The 15,085-nt window shown below is 39.6% G+C and overlaps 1 protein-coding gene across 9 annotated transcripts in view; it reads right to left on the reverse strand.

Annotated features, from left to right (window-relative positions):
- LTBP1 (latent transforming growth factor beta binding protein 1) overlaps positions 1-15,085 on the reverse strand; it is a 737,180-nt gene that overhangs the window by 264,671 nt on the left and 457,424 nt on the right. For all 9 annotated transcript variants that reach the window (XM_064277221.1, XM_064277224.1, XM_064277220.1 and 6 more), the window contains 2 exons: positions 9,734-9,836; positions 4,523-4,594 (listed from right to left, as the gene is read on the reverse strand). In XM_064277221.1, the coding sequence (XP_064133291.1) occupies positions 4,523-4,594; positions 9,734-9,836 (175 nt within the window). The remainder of the gene's footprint in view (positions 1-4,522; positions 4,595-9,733; positions 9,837-15,085) is intronic.

Here is a 15,085-nt window from a genome sequence, read left to right on the forward strand (position 1 = left end):
ACACCTAGCACTTACAAGCTATGTGCTATACAAGTTACTTAACCTCCTGGGGTCTCAATTTCTCCATCTGTAAAAACGGGGATAATAACAGTATGAGCCCTGGTGGCACAATGGTTAAGAGCTCGGCTGCTAACCAAAAGATCGGCAGTTCAAATCCACCAGATGCTCCTGGGAAAACCCTATTGGGCACTTCTACTCTGTCCTATAGGGTCGCTATGAGTTGGAATCGACTCGATGGCAAGGAGTTTTTTGGTTTAGTTTAAAAAGATGTTTGAGGACTAGCTGAGATAAGTGACACAAAGTGTTTATTAAGTGAAGTGTCTCGCACATGGTAAACAAGCAATAACTAAAAAAAAAAAAAAAAATTGCCATCGAGTCAATTCCAACTCATAGCAACCCTACAGGAGAGATCAGAACTGCCCCATAGGATTTCCAAGGAGCAGCTGGTGGATTCAGACTGCCAACCTTTTGGTTAGCAACTGAGCTCTTAACCACCGCACCACAAGGGCTCCAAACAAGTAATAGTTGTTCATTATTATTATTTCCATATTGCTCATTTTATATATTTATGGCTCCTGTGACTAGATGTGTGAATCAACAGAAATATTTTGGTTTTCTGTGAAAGTTATTGGTAATTGACCAAATAAAACAAACCTATAATAAGCCTCTTATCATCTTCCAAATAAGTTAGAAGCAAATAACAACATACAACACTCTAAAATAGAGTAGATGTCCTATTCTCGAGTACTTATGAACAGTAACAAATGGCAAACACATACATGCATACACACAACGCAAACACACACAGAAGGAAGAGAACCCACATCCATTCTCCCCTATCTGACATTCAGAGTAACTGGGAGCACCAGACTTTCCAAAGAAAGTGTTTAACAGCTATGCAGGATTAGAAAGGTCAAGGATAACGAAGGACTGTTTTCTGTCCTGTAGCTTAACCGAGTAAGCAGATATGCCTAATCACAGGGGAAATTTCAGGAAACTAGGGGTCCAGGGCTAAGTTGTGTGTGTCAGGTCAAGTGTTATTACTTCATTCTCATGTACCATTCCAGGTGACACAGTGTTAGTAATAGCATCACAGAACTGGAAGATACCTAGGGGGTCATCTAGGCTTACGTACCGCACAGGACAGAAATACCCCCATAGCATCCCAGGTCAACGGTTCTTTAGTATCTGTTGAATCACTGATATGGGTAGAAAGTTCAGTACTTCCAAGATACTTCATTATAATGTTGCAGAACTCTGCTCCACAGAAAGGCTTTCATGTAGCTCTAAACATGCCTCTCTATAACTCCATCTTATTGACTTCGGCTTTTGAAGGAACTCATAAGATGTCATATTTTGTAAAACAGTTAAGCAAACATTTGAAGGCAGCCATTATATTTCCCTGTAGTCTGCACTTTGTCTGGGCTAAGCTTACTCACATGTCCTAGCCCTTCACAAGTTTGGTTGACCCTATTAACAAAAAGACAATGAAGACTGAACACTACAACCCCAAATGCAATCTGATGGGCACAGACTACAACAAGGTTGTTAACTGCCAATGCCCTGCTCACTGTATTTCTTTAATGCATCCTAAAAATGTGGTAGGACTTCTTTATGTATCCTATGAAATAATAAGTAGGTCTACAATACAGAATATACATTTACTCATTTTGTAGCCATTCATTCATTCTTCTATCCATTTAATTAAATTCAATTGTATCTTAAATTCTATTTTCAAATAGCATTGATTAACCCATCATTCCCACGTCTGCAACTGTTTCTCAGAAAGTAGGTATGTGGAAAATTTGGCAGTGGATATTGGTGATGGTTGTACAATATGATTGATGTTCAACTGAACTGTAAATGTGAAAAATGTAGGTTTTTACAACAACAAAAAAGTAGCTCTGTGACCTTCGAAATAACCTTCCTGGGTTTCAAAGTGAAATTTCTATAAAATGGAGATATTCACATCATCTAGCTGGGGCAGGGCTGTGGAATTTAGAGATCATTCACGAAAATTATCTATCATGGTGCCTAACATCTTACTAAATGACAGATGTCATTAACTCTCCCTGTTAATTCTAGTTACTCTATTCATTTCAGTCAATCTAATTTTAGATTAATTCTAGTTTGTCTAACTTTTCCAACATTTGCTCACATATGATTAGGGCTTATAATATTTAAAGGAAAAACCTTTTAAAATATGGTGTCACCTATGTGTATTTCAAAAGAAAATTCTTTAAGTCAACAAAAGCCTTATATACCATAAAAGTTACACAGTTACATTATGGAATTGAACAAATAACTTTAAAAAATTCTCAGGTATTTAAGACATTCCTTTAAAATAAAACATCCCAAAGTGAGGTTAACCTATACTTTGTAACATGCCCTTAATCTATTCCATCCATACAATGAAGGGTACAGAGCCCCAGACCAGAAGTCCAAAGACATATTGCACTATTCTTGACATGGCTTTTGGTTGAGTAAGACTCTGGGAGGCTCTTTGTTTCTCTGTAATTTCAACATACATATATATCATGGATTCAATTATGTTCCACAAAAAATGTGTGTAGCAATTTCGCTGGGCCACAATTCCTGGTACTGTGTGATTTTCCTATATGTTGTAAATCCTGCCTCTATGATGTTAATGAGGGAAGATAGGCGGCCCTTGTGTTAGTGAGGCAGGACTCAATCTATAATAGTGGATTCTGTCTTGAGGCAATCTCTTGAGATATAAAGAGAGAACCAAGCAGAGAGACAGGTGGATCTCATACCACCAAGAAAGCAGTGCCAGGAGCAGAGCGTGTCCTTTGGACCTGGAGTTCCTGTGTGGAGAAGCTCTTAGTCCAGGGGAATATTGATGAGGAGGCTGACAGAGAGAGAAAGTCTTCCCCTGGAACTGACGCCCTGAATTTGGACTTTTAGCCTACTTTACTGTGAGGAAATAAATTTCTCTTTGTTAAAGCCATCGACTTGTGGTATTTCTGTCATAGCAGCACTGGATGGCTAAGATAACATATCTCCAAGTTAATGATAACAACACCTTCATTCTAGACATTTAAAGGGAAATTAGGAACATTCATTGGACATCAGACAAAGTAAATGAACCAAAATATATCATATAAAGGGTATTAACCTAGGCATTGGTAAATATAAATTACAATCTCAGCTCTACGTAGCCACAGGAGAGTCACTTAACCTTTCTGGGCTTGAGTTTCCTCATTTATAAAATGTAGACATTGGACTAGATGATTTTTGAGATTCTCTCTGCTTGTAAAACTTCACTCTACTGTCCAAAATAAATTGAGCAAAATTTCACATTTAGTGTGATGGTTACTTTTATGTGTCAATTTGGTTAAGCTATGGTACCCAGTAGCTTGGTCAAAACACTAGTCTAGACATTGTTATGAAGTAGTTGCATGTGATTAAATCAGTTGGCCTTAAGTAAAGCAGATTACTATCTCTAATGTGGGTAGGCCTCTTCTAATCAGTTGAAGGCCTTAAGAGCGAAAAGGGAGATTTCCTGAGGGAGTATTCTGCCTCCAGTCTATAAATAGACATTTTACCAGCATTCCTCTCACTCCCCAGTGCCTGATGTATCAGTTTTTAGCCACAAGACTACCAGAATCTCCAGCCTATTGCCTTCCCTCACCATTGCGTGAGCCAATTCCTCAAAAATCTATCATTCAATCTCTCTTTTTCGCTTTCTCATAAAATGATATATCCCATATCCACTGCCATCGAGTCGACTCTGACTCATAGTGACCTTGTAGGACAAAAAACCTCCCCATAGGGTTTCCATGGCTTAAATCTTTATGGAAGCAGGCTGTCACATCATTCTCCCCCCAAATCATAGATAGATAGATTAGACAGATCAGATAGATAGATGATAGACAGACAGATAGACAGACAGAGAGACACAGACAGAGAGACAGAGATAGACAGAAAGATAGAGTGGTGTATCTTACTTTATCTGTTTCTCTAGAGAAGCCAGACTAAGACATTTAGCTACATAGCTTTTTCTATTCCCTAGAAAAAGTGAGTTCACACTGATATTTAGTACCTGAACCAAGTTAGTATGGCTAAGTGTCTTTCTGTAATGGGATTTTAAGGCGGGCAGCAATTTTCTGATGAGCGAAGAAAAGTGGTCTCTGGTTCCCAGGCACTTGTCGGCAGAGAAGATGTTCTGCCAGGTGCGTGGGTGTTTACTTGCCCATGCATGGATGGAAGGTGGCTAGCAGGGAGACCTCAGGGTGCTCTGTAATGTGATCCAAACTCCTGTGGATTTTATCACCAATTAATAGAAGGAAAAAAAGTTTCACAAAGTTTAAACAGTATTGGAGGAATTCTAGCAGCCATACATTAAGTCTCAATATTTCCTTAGCTAAACGCAGTGAACAGGAAGTGTGTCACTGTGTGACCTTCATATGCTGGGCTAATAAGCAATGTGTGGCAAAAAAACACATATTTCTGAAAAAGTCCCATCTGTCAAATCCACACTAATGAATTTGGTGAACCTTACCTTGACAAAAGGTGTTGTTAACGCGCTTATAACCTTGCAGACATTCCATCATTTGGTTATACCCCTGATAAGCTGTAAGGAAAGAAATAATTCTTTGTTACATGCTTAAATTAAATTTGTACAATCCTAAAATGTGATCACCAAGGGTATTTAAGGTATGAATGCATTTAATCATTTATATCAATTCGATATGTACCTCCAAAATTTCTTTTATATTCTTTGTTTTTCAATATACCTCATATTTTTCAACAGATACAGTTCCAAGAAGTTGTCATTAAATCATTATTATGGGAATCGAAAGAATCATAAGGCTGTTTTGTATTTTCTTCCAATTGATGATTAAGCATTTACATCACAATGGATCTATTAATTGGCTAATCAATAATGATTAGCTTCAGGCATTTGAATTTTCTTATCCATCATAGGTAACGTGCTCACAGCCCCTGGTTTTCCAGTAACAGTTCTGGGTTATGCCTGCTGTTCCAGCAAAGAATCAATAGCATTCCATATCACTCTCAAAAGTGTCCAAGTTTGGTCAATAAATTATATGCTTGCCTTAATTGTAGGCTTTGGTATCTGAGGTATGAGCTGATTCTTACTACTATGAACATGGGAAGAAGAGGCAGGTGACGAGAGGAAACTGAGATTAAGAGTTGCTGTGACTGGTTGAATGGTTTATCACTCAGACAACTCTTAATAGAAATATTGTAGTCACTAGTTTATCTAAAAAAATTTTATTTGTTGAGGTTTTGATAACCAAAAGTTAGATCTGTAAGACAACCTGGCATCAATGAATAGAACATAAGAGTTAGGGCCAGAAAGACCTGGGTCCAAATCTTGGCTCTGCCTATCAATAGCTCTCAATGCCTTGGGTAACAACCTTCCTTCAAAGTGCAATTCTGTAAACTGGGGATATTCACATCTACTAGGAGGGACAGATGGTTGTGGAACATAGTTAAGACTTCATGGAAAATGCCTCCTGCAGTGGCTGACAACTTACTAAATGATAGATGTCATTTCCTCCAATAAGGTATTCTTTTATTAACAGGATAAAGAAACAATAAAAAATGGCTCTAATCAAACTGGGATGGACGGGTAGGCCACTAAAGAAAAAAAAAAAGAGAGACTCAAGTAAAGGGTGAAAGGTGGAAGATGATGCTCCATTTTTCCTTTGGATGATGAAAGTATTCTGCCTTCTACACATGTTCTTTATCCCTCACCACTCATGCGACAGGAGACCTGGTAGCACAATGGTTAAGTGCTCATTTGCTAACTGAAAGGTTGGCAGTTTGAACTCACCTTGTGTCTCCACAGAAGAAAGACCTGGTGATCTGCTGCCATAAAGATTACAGTCAAGAAAACCCTATGGGGCTGTCATATGGGGTTGTTATGAGTCTGAATCGACTTGAAGGTACCCAACAACAACTCATGGAACAGGGTGATATGTATTAGTGGTGACCCTCTCTTCTTTTACTTCCTTTCTTTGCTGTATTTTCCTTCTTCAGACTCCTCTGAGTGCCTAATGAGGAAGCTTAAAGTGAGGAGTCTGGGTGCAGGGTGTAAAAGAAAGGAGATACTGGTATGTGAGGAGTGGGGTGCGTTCAGCTCCCTCCCAGTCCTCACGTCTAGTCTTGCTCCACCAATAGAGACACTCTGGAGCAAGCTACCTATAGAGACTGTGCGCTCTCTGCGAATTCTTCAAAGGCAAAGAGATAAAAACTTGTTTTGAAAGTTTCAACACTCATCTGCTTCAAGGCAAAGAGCCAGTTCAGATGGTCTCTTAAAAATCTCTTCAGCTGAAGATTCTATGTTAATTTTCTTCTAAAAATTTCTAAAGGACAAATAACTTATTCTTGCTAAGCACATTTCTAATAGGTTATGGGCAACTTGATGAAATTGTTTGCAAATTTATAACTAAGTTTTCACAGTAAAAATGATTAAAAAGGAAAGGTCTTTCTGTATGTGGCTAAACAAAAACTTCAGGTATTAAATAAAAGCCACTTATTAAATAAAAGACTGAAGTTTGAACTACTTGGAGTAAAGACAAAAAAAAAAATCATGGAACACAAAACCATAGAGTATAAAGCCAAGGAAAGTCCGCTGTTTTCCAAAATGAATATGATTTAGACAGCAGTACCAATGAAGAAAAGGACAGTTTTTAAAATGACACAGGAAGAATGTGACCCAGAGTGTGTTTCTTGGGAGTGAGTCATTTAAGATGGCACAAACGGAGTAAATGTCAGACATTCATAGTTTACTTCCTTCAGTAATCTACAGGGCCTATCCTGAAGTAGAATCAATCTCCCCACTTCTATACATTAAATGAGCCAAAGTATGGATTTATTTTCATCAACATCTCATAAGAAGTGATAGCAACTTTGTACTTACACATTCTAGTAAATCTATTATCAAGATTAAAATACAGAGCTAACAAAACCATATAAAACAATGAATACTAGATGGCACAATTCTAGATAAAAATGACAAAAGTCAGAAGTGGAAGTTACAGATTAAAAAAGAATTGCACGATTCTCTTTACCCTTGCCTACTGTCCCATTCTTACTGCTCTGAGGTCTAGAGCAGAGAGAAAAGAAAAGCAGCTAAGAAAAAGGTACACACAAAAGGGTAGAAAGGAAGATAAAAATAAAGGAGAAGATGGAAAAAAGCATTAGAGAACATATATTTAGTTCCAAAACAAAGTTGTAAGAATGTTACTGTGCTCATCCTCAATCCTTAGACCAAGCAATGAGAAAGATATTACCCACCACAATGTTCCCACAGACAGACATGGTAAATGGTGGGTAAATAGCAATAAAAAAAAAAAAAACTAGAGTTTTTTTTTTAAATTTTAGATATAGATTCCAGTCTAATGACCCAGAAGACTCAATAGTAAATGGCAATGCTGGGAGTCAAACTCAGGCCTACCTTATTCCAGACTCCATGTTCCTTAAATTATACCACATGTTTCGAGATACACCTCTGGACAAATTACCAAAATAGTATCGTCAACTTGACGTTTCAGTGAGGAGGGCCCATTACACTCAACCCACTTGTTGGAAAACCATATTGCAAATCATTACCAAATCAGCTTAAAAAGTCCACTGTGAACATTTTCTTAGTACTGAATGTCCTTATTTATGTATTTCTTTTATCTAAAGGAGGAGCTCATTAATTATCAGAAACGTTGGTAGGTATTTCCACGAATCATTCTTCTGAAAGAAGACAGGGGCAATATCAACAACAAAAAAAAAAAGAAATATACTACAGGGAAAAAAAAAGATTTAGAAAACCAATCAATTTGAGACAATCATTTAAAACAACTTTATTATTAAGGTAGAAGACCAAATAATATATAAGAAAGACATACGGAGTGGTGATTTCAAGATGGCAGATTTTAAATTGAACAGCTTTTTTAAAAGGCAGTTGAGAATATCAAAGTAGAAATCAACAGATTTCTTTAAGAATACATATGGACTAAACTAAAAGCAAAGAAGTTTCCTGGATAAACTGAACGCTTCAAAGGCCAGAGTAGCAGGGGCGGGGGTCTGGGGGCCATGGTTTCAGGGGACATCTAAGTCAATTGGCATAATAAAATCTGTCAAGAAAACATTCTGCATCCCACTTCAGAGAGTGGCTTCTGGGGTCGTAAATGCTAGCCAGCAGCCATCTAAGATGCATCACTGGGTCTCAACCCACCACGAGCAAAGGAGAATGAAGAACACCAAAGACGCAAGGTAATTATGAGCTCAAGAGACAGAAAGGACCACATAAACCAGAGATTACATCAGCCTGAGACCAGAAGAACTCGATGGTGCCCAGCTACAACCAATGACTGCCCTGACAGGGAACACAACAGAGAACCCCTGAGGGAGCAGAAGAGCAGTGGGATGCAGACCCCAAATTCTCATAAGAAGACCAGACTCAATGGTCTGACTGAGACTAGAAGGACCCCAGTGGTCATGGTCCCCAGACCTGCTGTTGGCCCAGGACAGGAACCATTTCCAGAGCCGATTCTTCAGATAGGGATTGGAGTAGACTATGGGATAGAAAATGATACTGGTGAAGAATGAGCTTTGTGGATCAAGCGGACACATGAGACTATTTTGGCATCTCCTGTCTGGAGGGGAGATGAGAGAGCAGAGGGGGTCAGAAGGTGTCCAAATGGACATGAAAATAGAGAGTGGGGGGAAGGAGTGTGCTATCTCATTAGGAGGAGAGCAATTAGGAGTATATAGCAAGGCGTATGTAAGTTTTTATATGAGAAACTGATTTGATTTGTAAACTTTCACTTAAAGCACAATAAAAGTTGAAAAAAGAATACATAAAAATTATCCAATTGAAGCAAATGAGAAAGTCCTAGCTGCATAAAGTATAAAAACAACAATAAACAATTTTCAGCATTTTGAGACAAAAGAAGAACCTTGAGGAAAATATCACTTGCTCTATTGCCAAAAACAGAGTAGGCATGATAGAGCTTAACTTAAAACAAGTTACCTCTGTCTTCCTAAAAGTTATTTATTAGAAATCAGTTATTCAGAGTTAATGCTACATTTAAAAACTAAAAAGACAAAGTGCAATTAGGAAGAAAGTAATAGAAAAGTACAAACCTAGATTTATTTAAATCAACAGGTTCTGTAAAACAGGCTTTATAGGCTAATCAAAATATGTGAGTGTTAATACTGATTCATGTTATTGAAGACTGTGATAAAAGTGTTGCTGTTGTTGTCAGGTGCTGTCAAGTACTGAATCCTACAGACTATAAATTTCTCATTCACAAATCAGTAACCGATCATTTTTCTACTTTAGCTTTCCTTTCAGTAAAACCTCTTTAAAATCTGTACCATAACAAAAGCTACAATGTAACTATAAATATTAATAAGAATTTAAGAAATTGATTTATTATTTTGAAAGAGATCTTATTTTCTCTTCACCTAAGACAAAAGAAGCTATTTCAGTTCATCACCTCTTGTAAGACCTTCTTTTTTTTAAGTAATCCAACTGAAGAAGGCACTTGATAAGGCCTGCTTATTAAATAACAGAATCAATGTGAAAACTTCCTCAGACTTGCAAGGTTTCTGCAAGTGAAAATTATAGGACTATCTTCTCGAATCCAATTAAAGTTCTTTGAAAGTCTAATGTTCCTTTGACAATAAAACACCCATCATAAGAAAATAGATATGCTACATTAACTTGCAATGAAATGTCACTTACCAGGCTTCTTGGGGCATTTCTGGCATTTATTAAAGCCCCAGGAGGTGCCTACGGTCCCACAGCAGTCTTCTTGCTTTGACAGGCCAGGGAGCGGTTTGCCACACTGCAGTGATGAGGTGTGAAATATGAAGGTTAATGGAGAGCAACATGTTTAGCTCTAGAACACTGCTGTGCTTCACAGTCGCGTCATAAAACAGTTCCTTTGTTATTGATACAATTAGAGGAAAAACAAAACTTTGAAACGAAACACCAGAACAGAATGAATACGGCACTAAAATGAATAAGCATATGCATGTTTCCAAATAAGAGCTCCTTGGCATTTTTAGAGTCTAATAAAAATCTATCACTGCTCAAAGCACTTTGTAAGATTTAAGCTTTCAATGCTATTTTTATCTTAATAACAACCTCAAAACTTAAAAGATTGATATAAACTTTTTATTTTCGTTTCAACTGTCTAATTTTTTCTGTGACTTAATCAGGGAACAGAGCTTCAAGGGTGTGGCGTACGAGTTAAAAGACTGGAGAATGTGGTACCGGTGCCATGTGCAAGATGCTTTTGATCTTCCTGTAATATCCACCTGTTGTCACCGAGTTGATTTCAACTCATAGTGACCCAACAGGACAGAGTAGAACTGCCCCATAGGGTTTCCAAGGAGCGCCTGCCTGGTGGATTCGAACTGCCAGCCTTTCAGTGAGCAGCCACAGCTCTTAACCACTGTGCCACCGGGGCTCCCTGGGGTACACAGGGTCACTATGAGTCAGATCCCACTCGACAGCACCTAACTACTACTACTACTACTATAACGTCAAAGCCTAAGCATGGATAAAAGAAGCCCTGGTGGTGCAGTGGTTAAAGTGCTCAGTTGGCGCTGGGCTGCTAATTGATAGGTCAGCAGTGCGAGCCCACCAGCCACTCCATAGGAGAAAGATGTGGCAGTCTGCTTCCACAAAAATGTACAGCCTTGGAAATCCCACGCAGCAGTTCTACTCTGTTCTCTAGGGTCACTATAAGTCGGAATCAACTCAACAGCAGTGGGTGTGATTTTGGGGTTTAAGCAGGGATAGGAGTCCTTGGATGGCACAAATAGTTAAGTGGTTGACTAGTAACTTTCCACTGGCATTCAAACCCACAGAGGCACCTCAGAAGAAAGGCTTGGCAATCTGCTTCCAAAAGGTCACAGACTTAAAATTTCTATGGAGCAGTTCTACTGTGCAACACCTGGGTCATCATCTGACTCAACAGCAACTAGTACTAGTACTGGAGCAGGGGTAGGATGGGGAGGATGGTACAAAAAAGATTCACCAAAGCCAGATCAGTTCTGGCAGACAACAAAGGTTCTAGGCAGCCAAGTGGTCTGGTCTAGGAAGGCTGGCCAAGGTAGGGAAGTGCTGGAAAGTCTAAGCAAATCCTGCCTAAACAAGTAGAAAGGGGCTTAGAGGCTCTGGGAGCAACCACAGCTGTCGAATGTTAACACACATTTCCTGGTCAACCACAGGAAGTCAGAACAGTCTGCAAAGGGAGGGGCCAAAGTTTGGTCAATTTAGTGGGAGAAAGGTCTAGGAAAATAGATCCTGCTCTATGTACAGATTCAAAGACCAATCAGGTAGAGCAGGCCACCTGGCTCTTCATCCTTCCTGTGCAGGCTAAGCCCAGGCTCACACCTGTGTCTCTCTGAAAAAAACACAAAGCTTCTAAGAGGTCACTCTACCTGCCTCTGCCTCAACCTCTACAACATCCTCCAAATGGTATCCAAAACTTTCCAAAACAAATCTGATCACATTACTGAATAAAAACCTTCAGTGACTCATCAGTTGCCATCGAGTAGATTCTGACTCATGGCAACCCCATGCGTGTCAGAGCAGAACAGTGCTCCATAGGGTTTTCAATAGCTCATTTCACAGAAGTAGATAACCAGGCCTTTCTTCCATAGCTGAGCATTTCTGTTCCTGTCTTAGACAATCTTTCCAGCTATCTCTTCGACCCCCTCAGCCTCTCAAAATCTACCCTTTAGGCATACAAAAACTTTACTTTCTGAACAAAGTGTGCCTTTTGAAAGGCTGTTTCCTCTCCTTGGAATGCTTCCTTTTTCCACCCCCCACTTTTCCTGAAGAAACTCTATTCATCTCTTGAGATGCAGCTCAGGAGAACTATCACCATGATGCCTCCCCTTGTTGCCTCAGTTTCAGTTTCTCACCCTCCTTACTCTACACAACTTTCTACATAGTTCTACTGCCTCTGCTATGCATTTTAACAAAACACATGTCTTTTTTTTTATTTTTTGAGTTTTCACATAGTTTATCTCTTCTTTTTTATTGTGCTTTAGTTGAAAGTTTACAGAGCAAAGTAGTTTCTCATTCAAAAATTCATACACAGAAGGAGATGGAGCCACATGGCACTGTAGACAGAAGCACCAAGCTATCCCTCTGCAGCAAAGACCTGACCAACTAAGTAAAACAGATACAAACATCAATCCTGGAACCCTAAACATAAAATGAAAGAATAAAGAATTCAATCAAGCACCGAATGGAATAAGAAACTGATAGAGAACAGAGAATGAAGAGAGTTATGGAGTGGAGGTCCCCTACCAACTAACGTGGCACAGGTTCGCCATCTGGGACTGCAGCCACCAAGGAATGCAGACAGGAAGGCAACTTCATGGAGCTCCCTACAGGAGACAGAGCAGCTGGTAACCAGGGACACACAATTTCCCACCTCCCAACCCTTCTTCCCTATACAAGGCCTCTGCCGCTTTCCAACGGGCTGTGGTCGTTAGGTCGGAAAGACATCAGCTCGCTGCCACCCAGATTCACCATCTTGGACCTCAGCCACCAAAGTCTGGCAGACAGGGAGTACAGGAAGGCAATTTCACAGAGCTCCCAAAATGAGAGAGAGCACCCTGTAATCAGGGATATACCCTTTCCTTCCCCTCACCTTTCTTCCCTGTATTGGGCCACAATCACTCAGCTAGAGAGACACCAGCTCACTGCTGCCTGGGTCTGGCATGCCCCAATCGGCCGGTCCCTTTAGCGTCATTTTTTTTTTTTAATGTTTGTTTTTGATATTGCTTTTTGGGTTTTTTTTTTTTTTTTTTTTTGCATCTTTCTCTCTCCCTTCTTTCCTTCACCTCCTCCTGCCTAGCTAGCCCTGTTTGCCATCTCTTCCACTTCTTGACGTGCTGTGATTTTTTGGTTTGTTTCCTTTCTTCATTTTCTTTTTTCCTGTTTCTCCTCTCTCTCCTTTCCTTTCTCCAACCCATCCACCCCTGTGCACCACCCCTGCCCCATCTCGAGGGGCTATGCTGCACCACTTGGAATCATAGAATCATAGAACACAGCCTCCCCAGCTTCCCTCAGTACCATTTTATTTATTTTTCTTTTTTTTTTGGTTGTTGTTGATGTTGTTTCTTCTCTCTCTCTCTCCCTTCCTTCCTTTCCTTTCTATCACCCACTTAGCCCTGTGCACCATCCCTCTTCTTCCTGGCGGAATGTGCTATACTGCTCGCCTGGAGAGCCTTTGACACATTGCCACCACAGATTTGTGCTGTCCCTATAGGCTGGCTCCCTCAGTGCCATATTTTTTATTTTTCCTTACCTTTCCTTTTCTCTCTTTTCCTTCTCACTCTCCACAGGGCTTGTGATACCTCCACCCCCTTCTGATGGGATGTGCCACTTGGTGAGAGAGACATCATCTTGCAACCACCCTAGTTGCGCCCCGCCCCCAAGAGCCAGCTTTCACAATACCATATATTTTGTTCTTGTTATTTTTATTATTTATTTATTTATTTTGTTTGTGGGTTGGTTGGTTTCTTCTCTTTCCCTCTTTCCTTTCTCCCACCCACCCTAGCCCCATGCGCTGCCCAAGCCCCTTCTAAATAGGCCAAGAGCCACATCACATTCTCTCCCTTCTCACATGTCTATCTGCACCATGCATGCGGCACCATGCCCCCGAGCAGCACCAACGCATTCACCTGGACACCGCCCCATACTGCCCCTGGCCCTGCCCCACTGGCCCCAGTTTGTACTGCAAACTACCCACCCCTACTGTTCCAGCCCCACTGGACCCCACACTACATCATAGTTGACAAAGTGTGCAGAAGTGTCATGCCCACAGGTGAGCAAGCAACAAAACACAACCAGGCTACCTGCCCAGACATAACCAAATACAACAAAAAAGTGGGACGAAACCATCAAATCTGCAATCAGTAAAGAAAATAATTCCTGAATTTCCCAGGGACAGCAGGCAATATAAAAACATATAAAAAAATATGAGAGGATGGCTCTAGAAGGTGACCAAAACAAAACACCGCATGACTTCTGGCAGAAGAAAAGGGACTGGAACTACCTGAAAAACAATTGAAAACTCTAACATGCAGGGTTCTCCAGCAGATTAAGGAAAATGAAGACAAAAAGAAAAAAATAACAAAATCATGCAAAATACAGACAAATTCAAGGAAAACACAGACAAAGCAATGAAAGAATTCAGGAAAATAATACAAGAATGAAATGTGAAAATAAATAAACAACTACAAATCACACAAAAATAGTAATTAGACATCCAAAAGATAAACAACAAGATTTCAAAAATGCACAGTGCAATAGAAGGTTTTAGGAGCAAATATGTAACAATGGAAGACAAGATCAGTGAAACTGAAAACAAACCCTTGGATACCACTTTGTTTGAGAAAAATCAGAGAAAAGAATGAAGAAAAACAAAGAAACCCCAAGAAGATGTGGGATACAATCAAAACCAAAAATTTGTGTGTGATCAGGGTTTAGAGCAGAGTGATAAAAAGGAAAACACAGAGAGGATCATTGAAGATTTGCTGACAGAAAACTTCCCTAATATTACAACAGATGAAATGCCAACCATCTAAGAAGCTCAAAGAACCCCATATAGGACAGACTCCAAAAGAAAATCACCAAGACATATCATAATCACACTCATTAAAACCAAAGACAAAGAAAGAATTCTGAGAGCACCTTGAGAAACATGAAGTCACATACAAAGGGGAAACAATAAAACTAAACTCTGATAACTCCGCAGAAATCATGCAGGCAAGAAGGCAATTGGATGACATACATAAAATCTTGAAAGAAAAAAACTGCCAACCAATGATAATATATCCTGCAAAACTCCTTCTCAAATATGATGGTGAAATTAGAATGTTTCCAGATAAACACAAATTAAACGAATTTGCAAAAACCAAACCAAATTTACAGAAATTATTATAGGAAATCTTTAGGTTAGAGAACCAACAACAGCAGACAACAACCTGAATCTAGGACATAAGACAGCATCAGCCAGGTATCAATCTAGATAATGAACTCTCAAGGGCAAAACAAAATTAAAAA

This window comes from Loxodonta africana, chromosome 26 (assembly GCF_030014295.1).
Source record: "Loxodonta africana isolate mLoxAfr1 chromosome 26, mLoxAfr1.hap2, whole genome shotgun sequence".
Classification (NCBI taxonomy): Eukaryota; Metazoa; Chordata; class Mammalia; order Proboscidea; family Elephantidae; genus Loxodonta; species Loxodonta africana.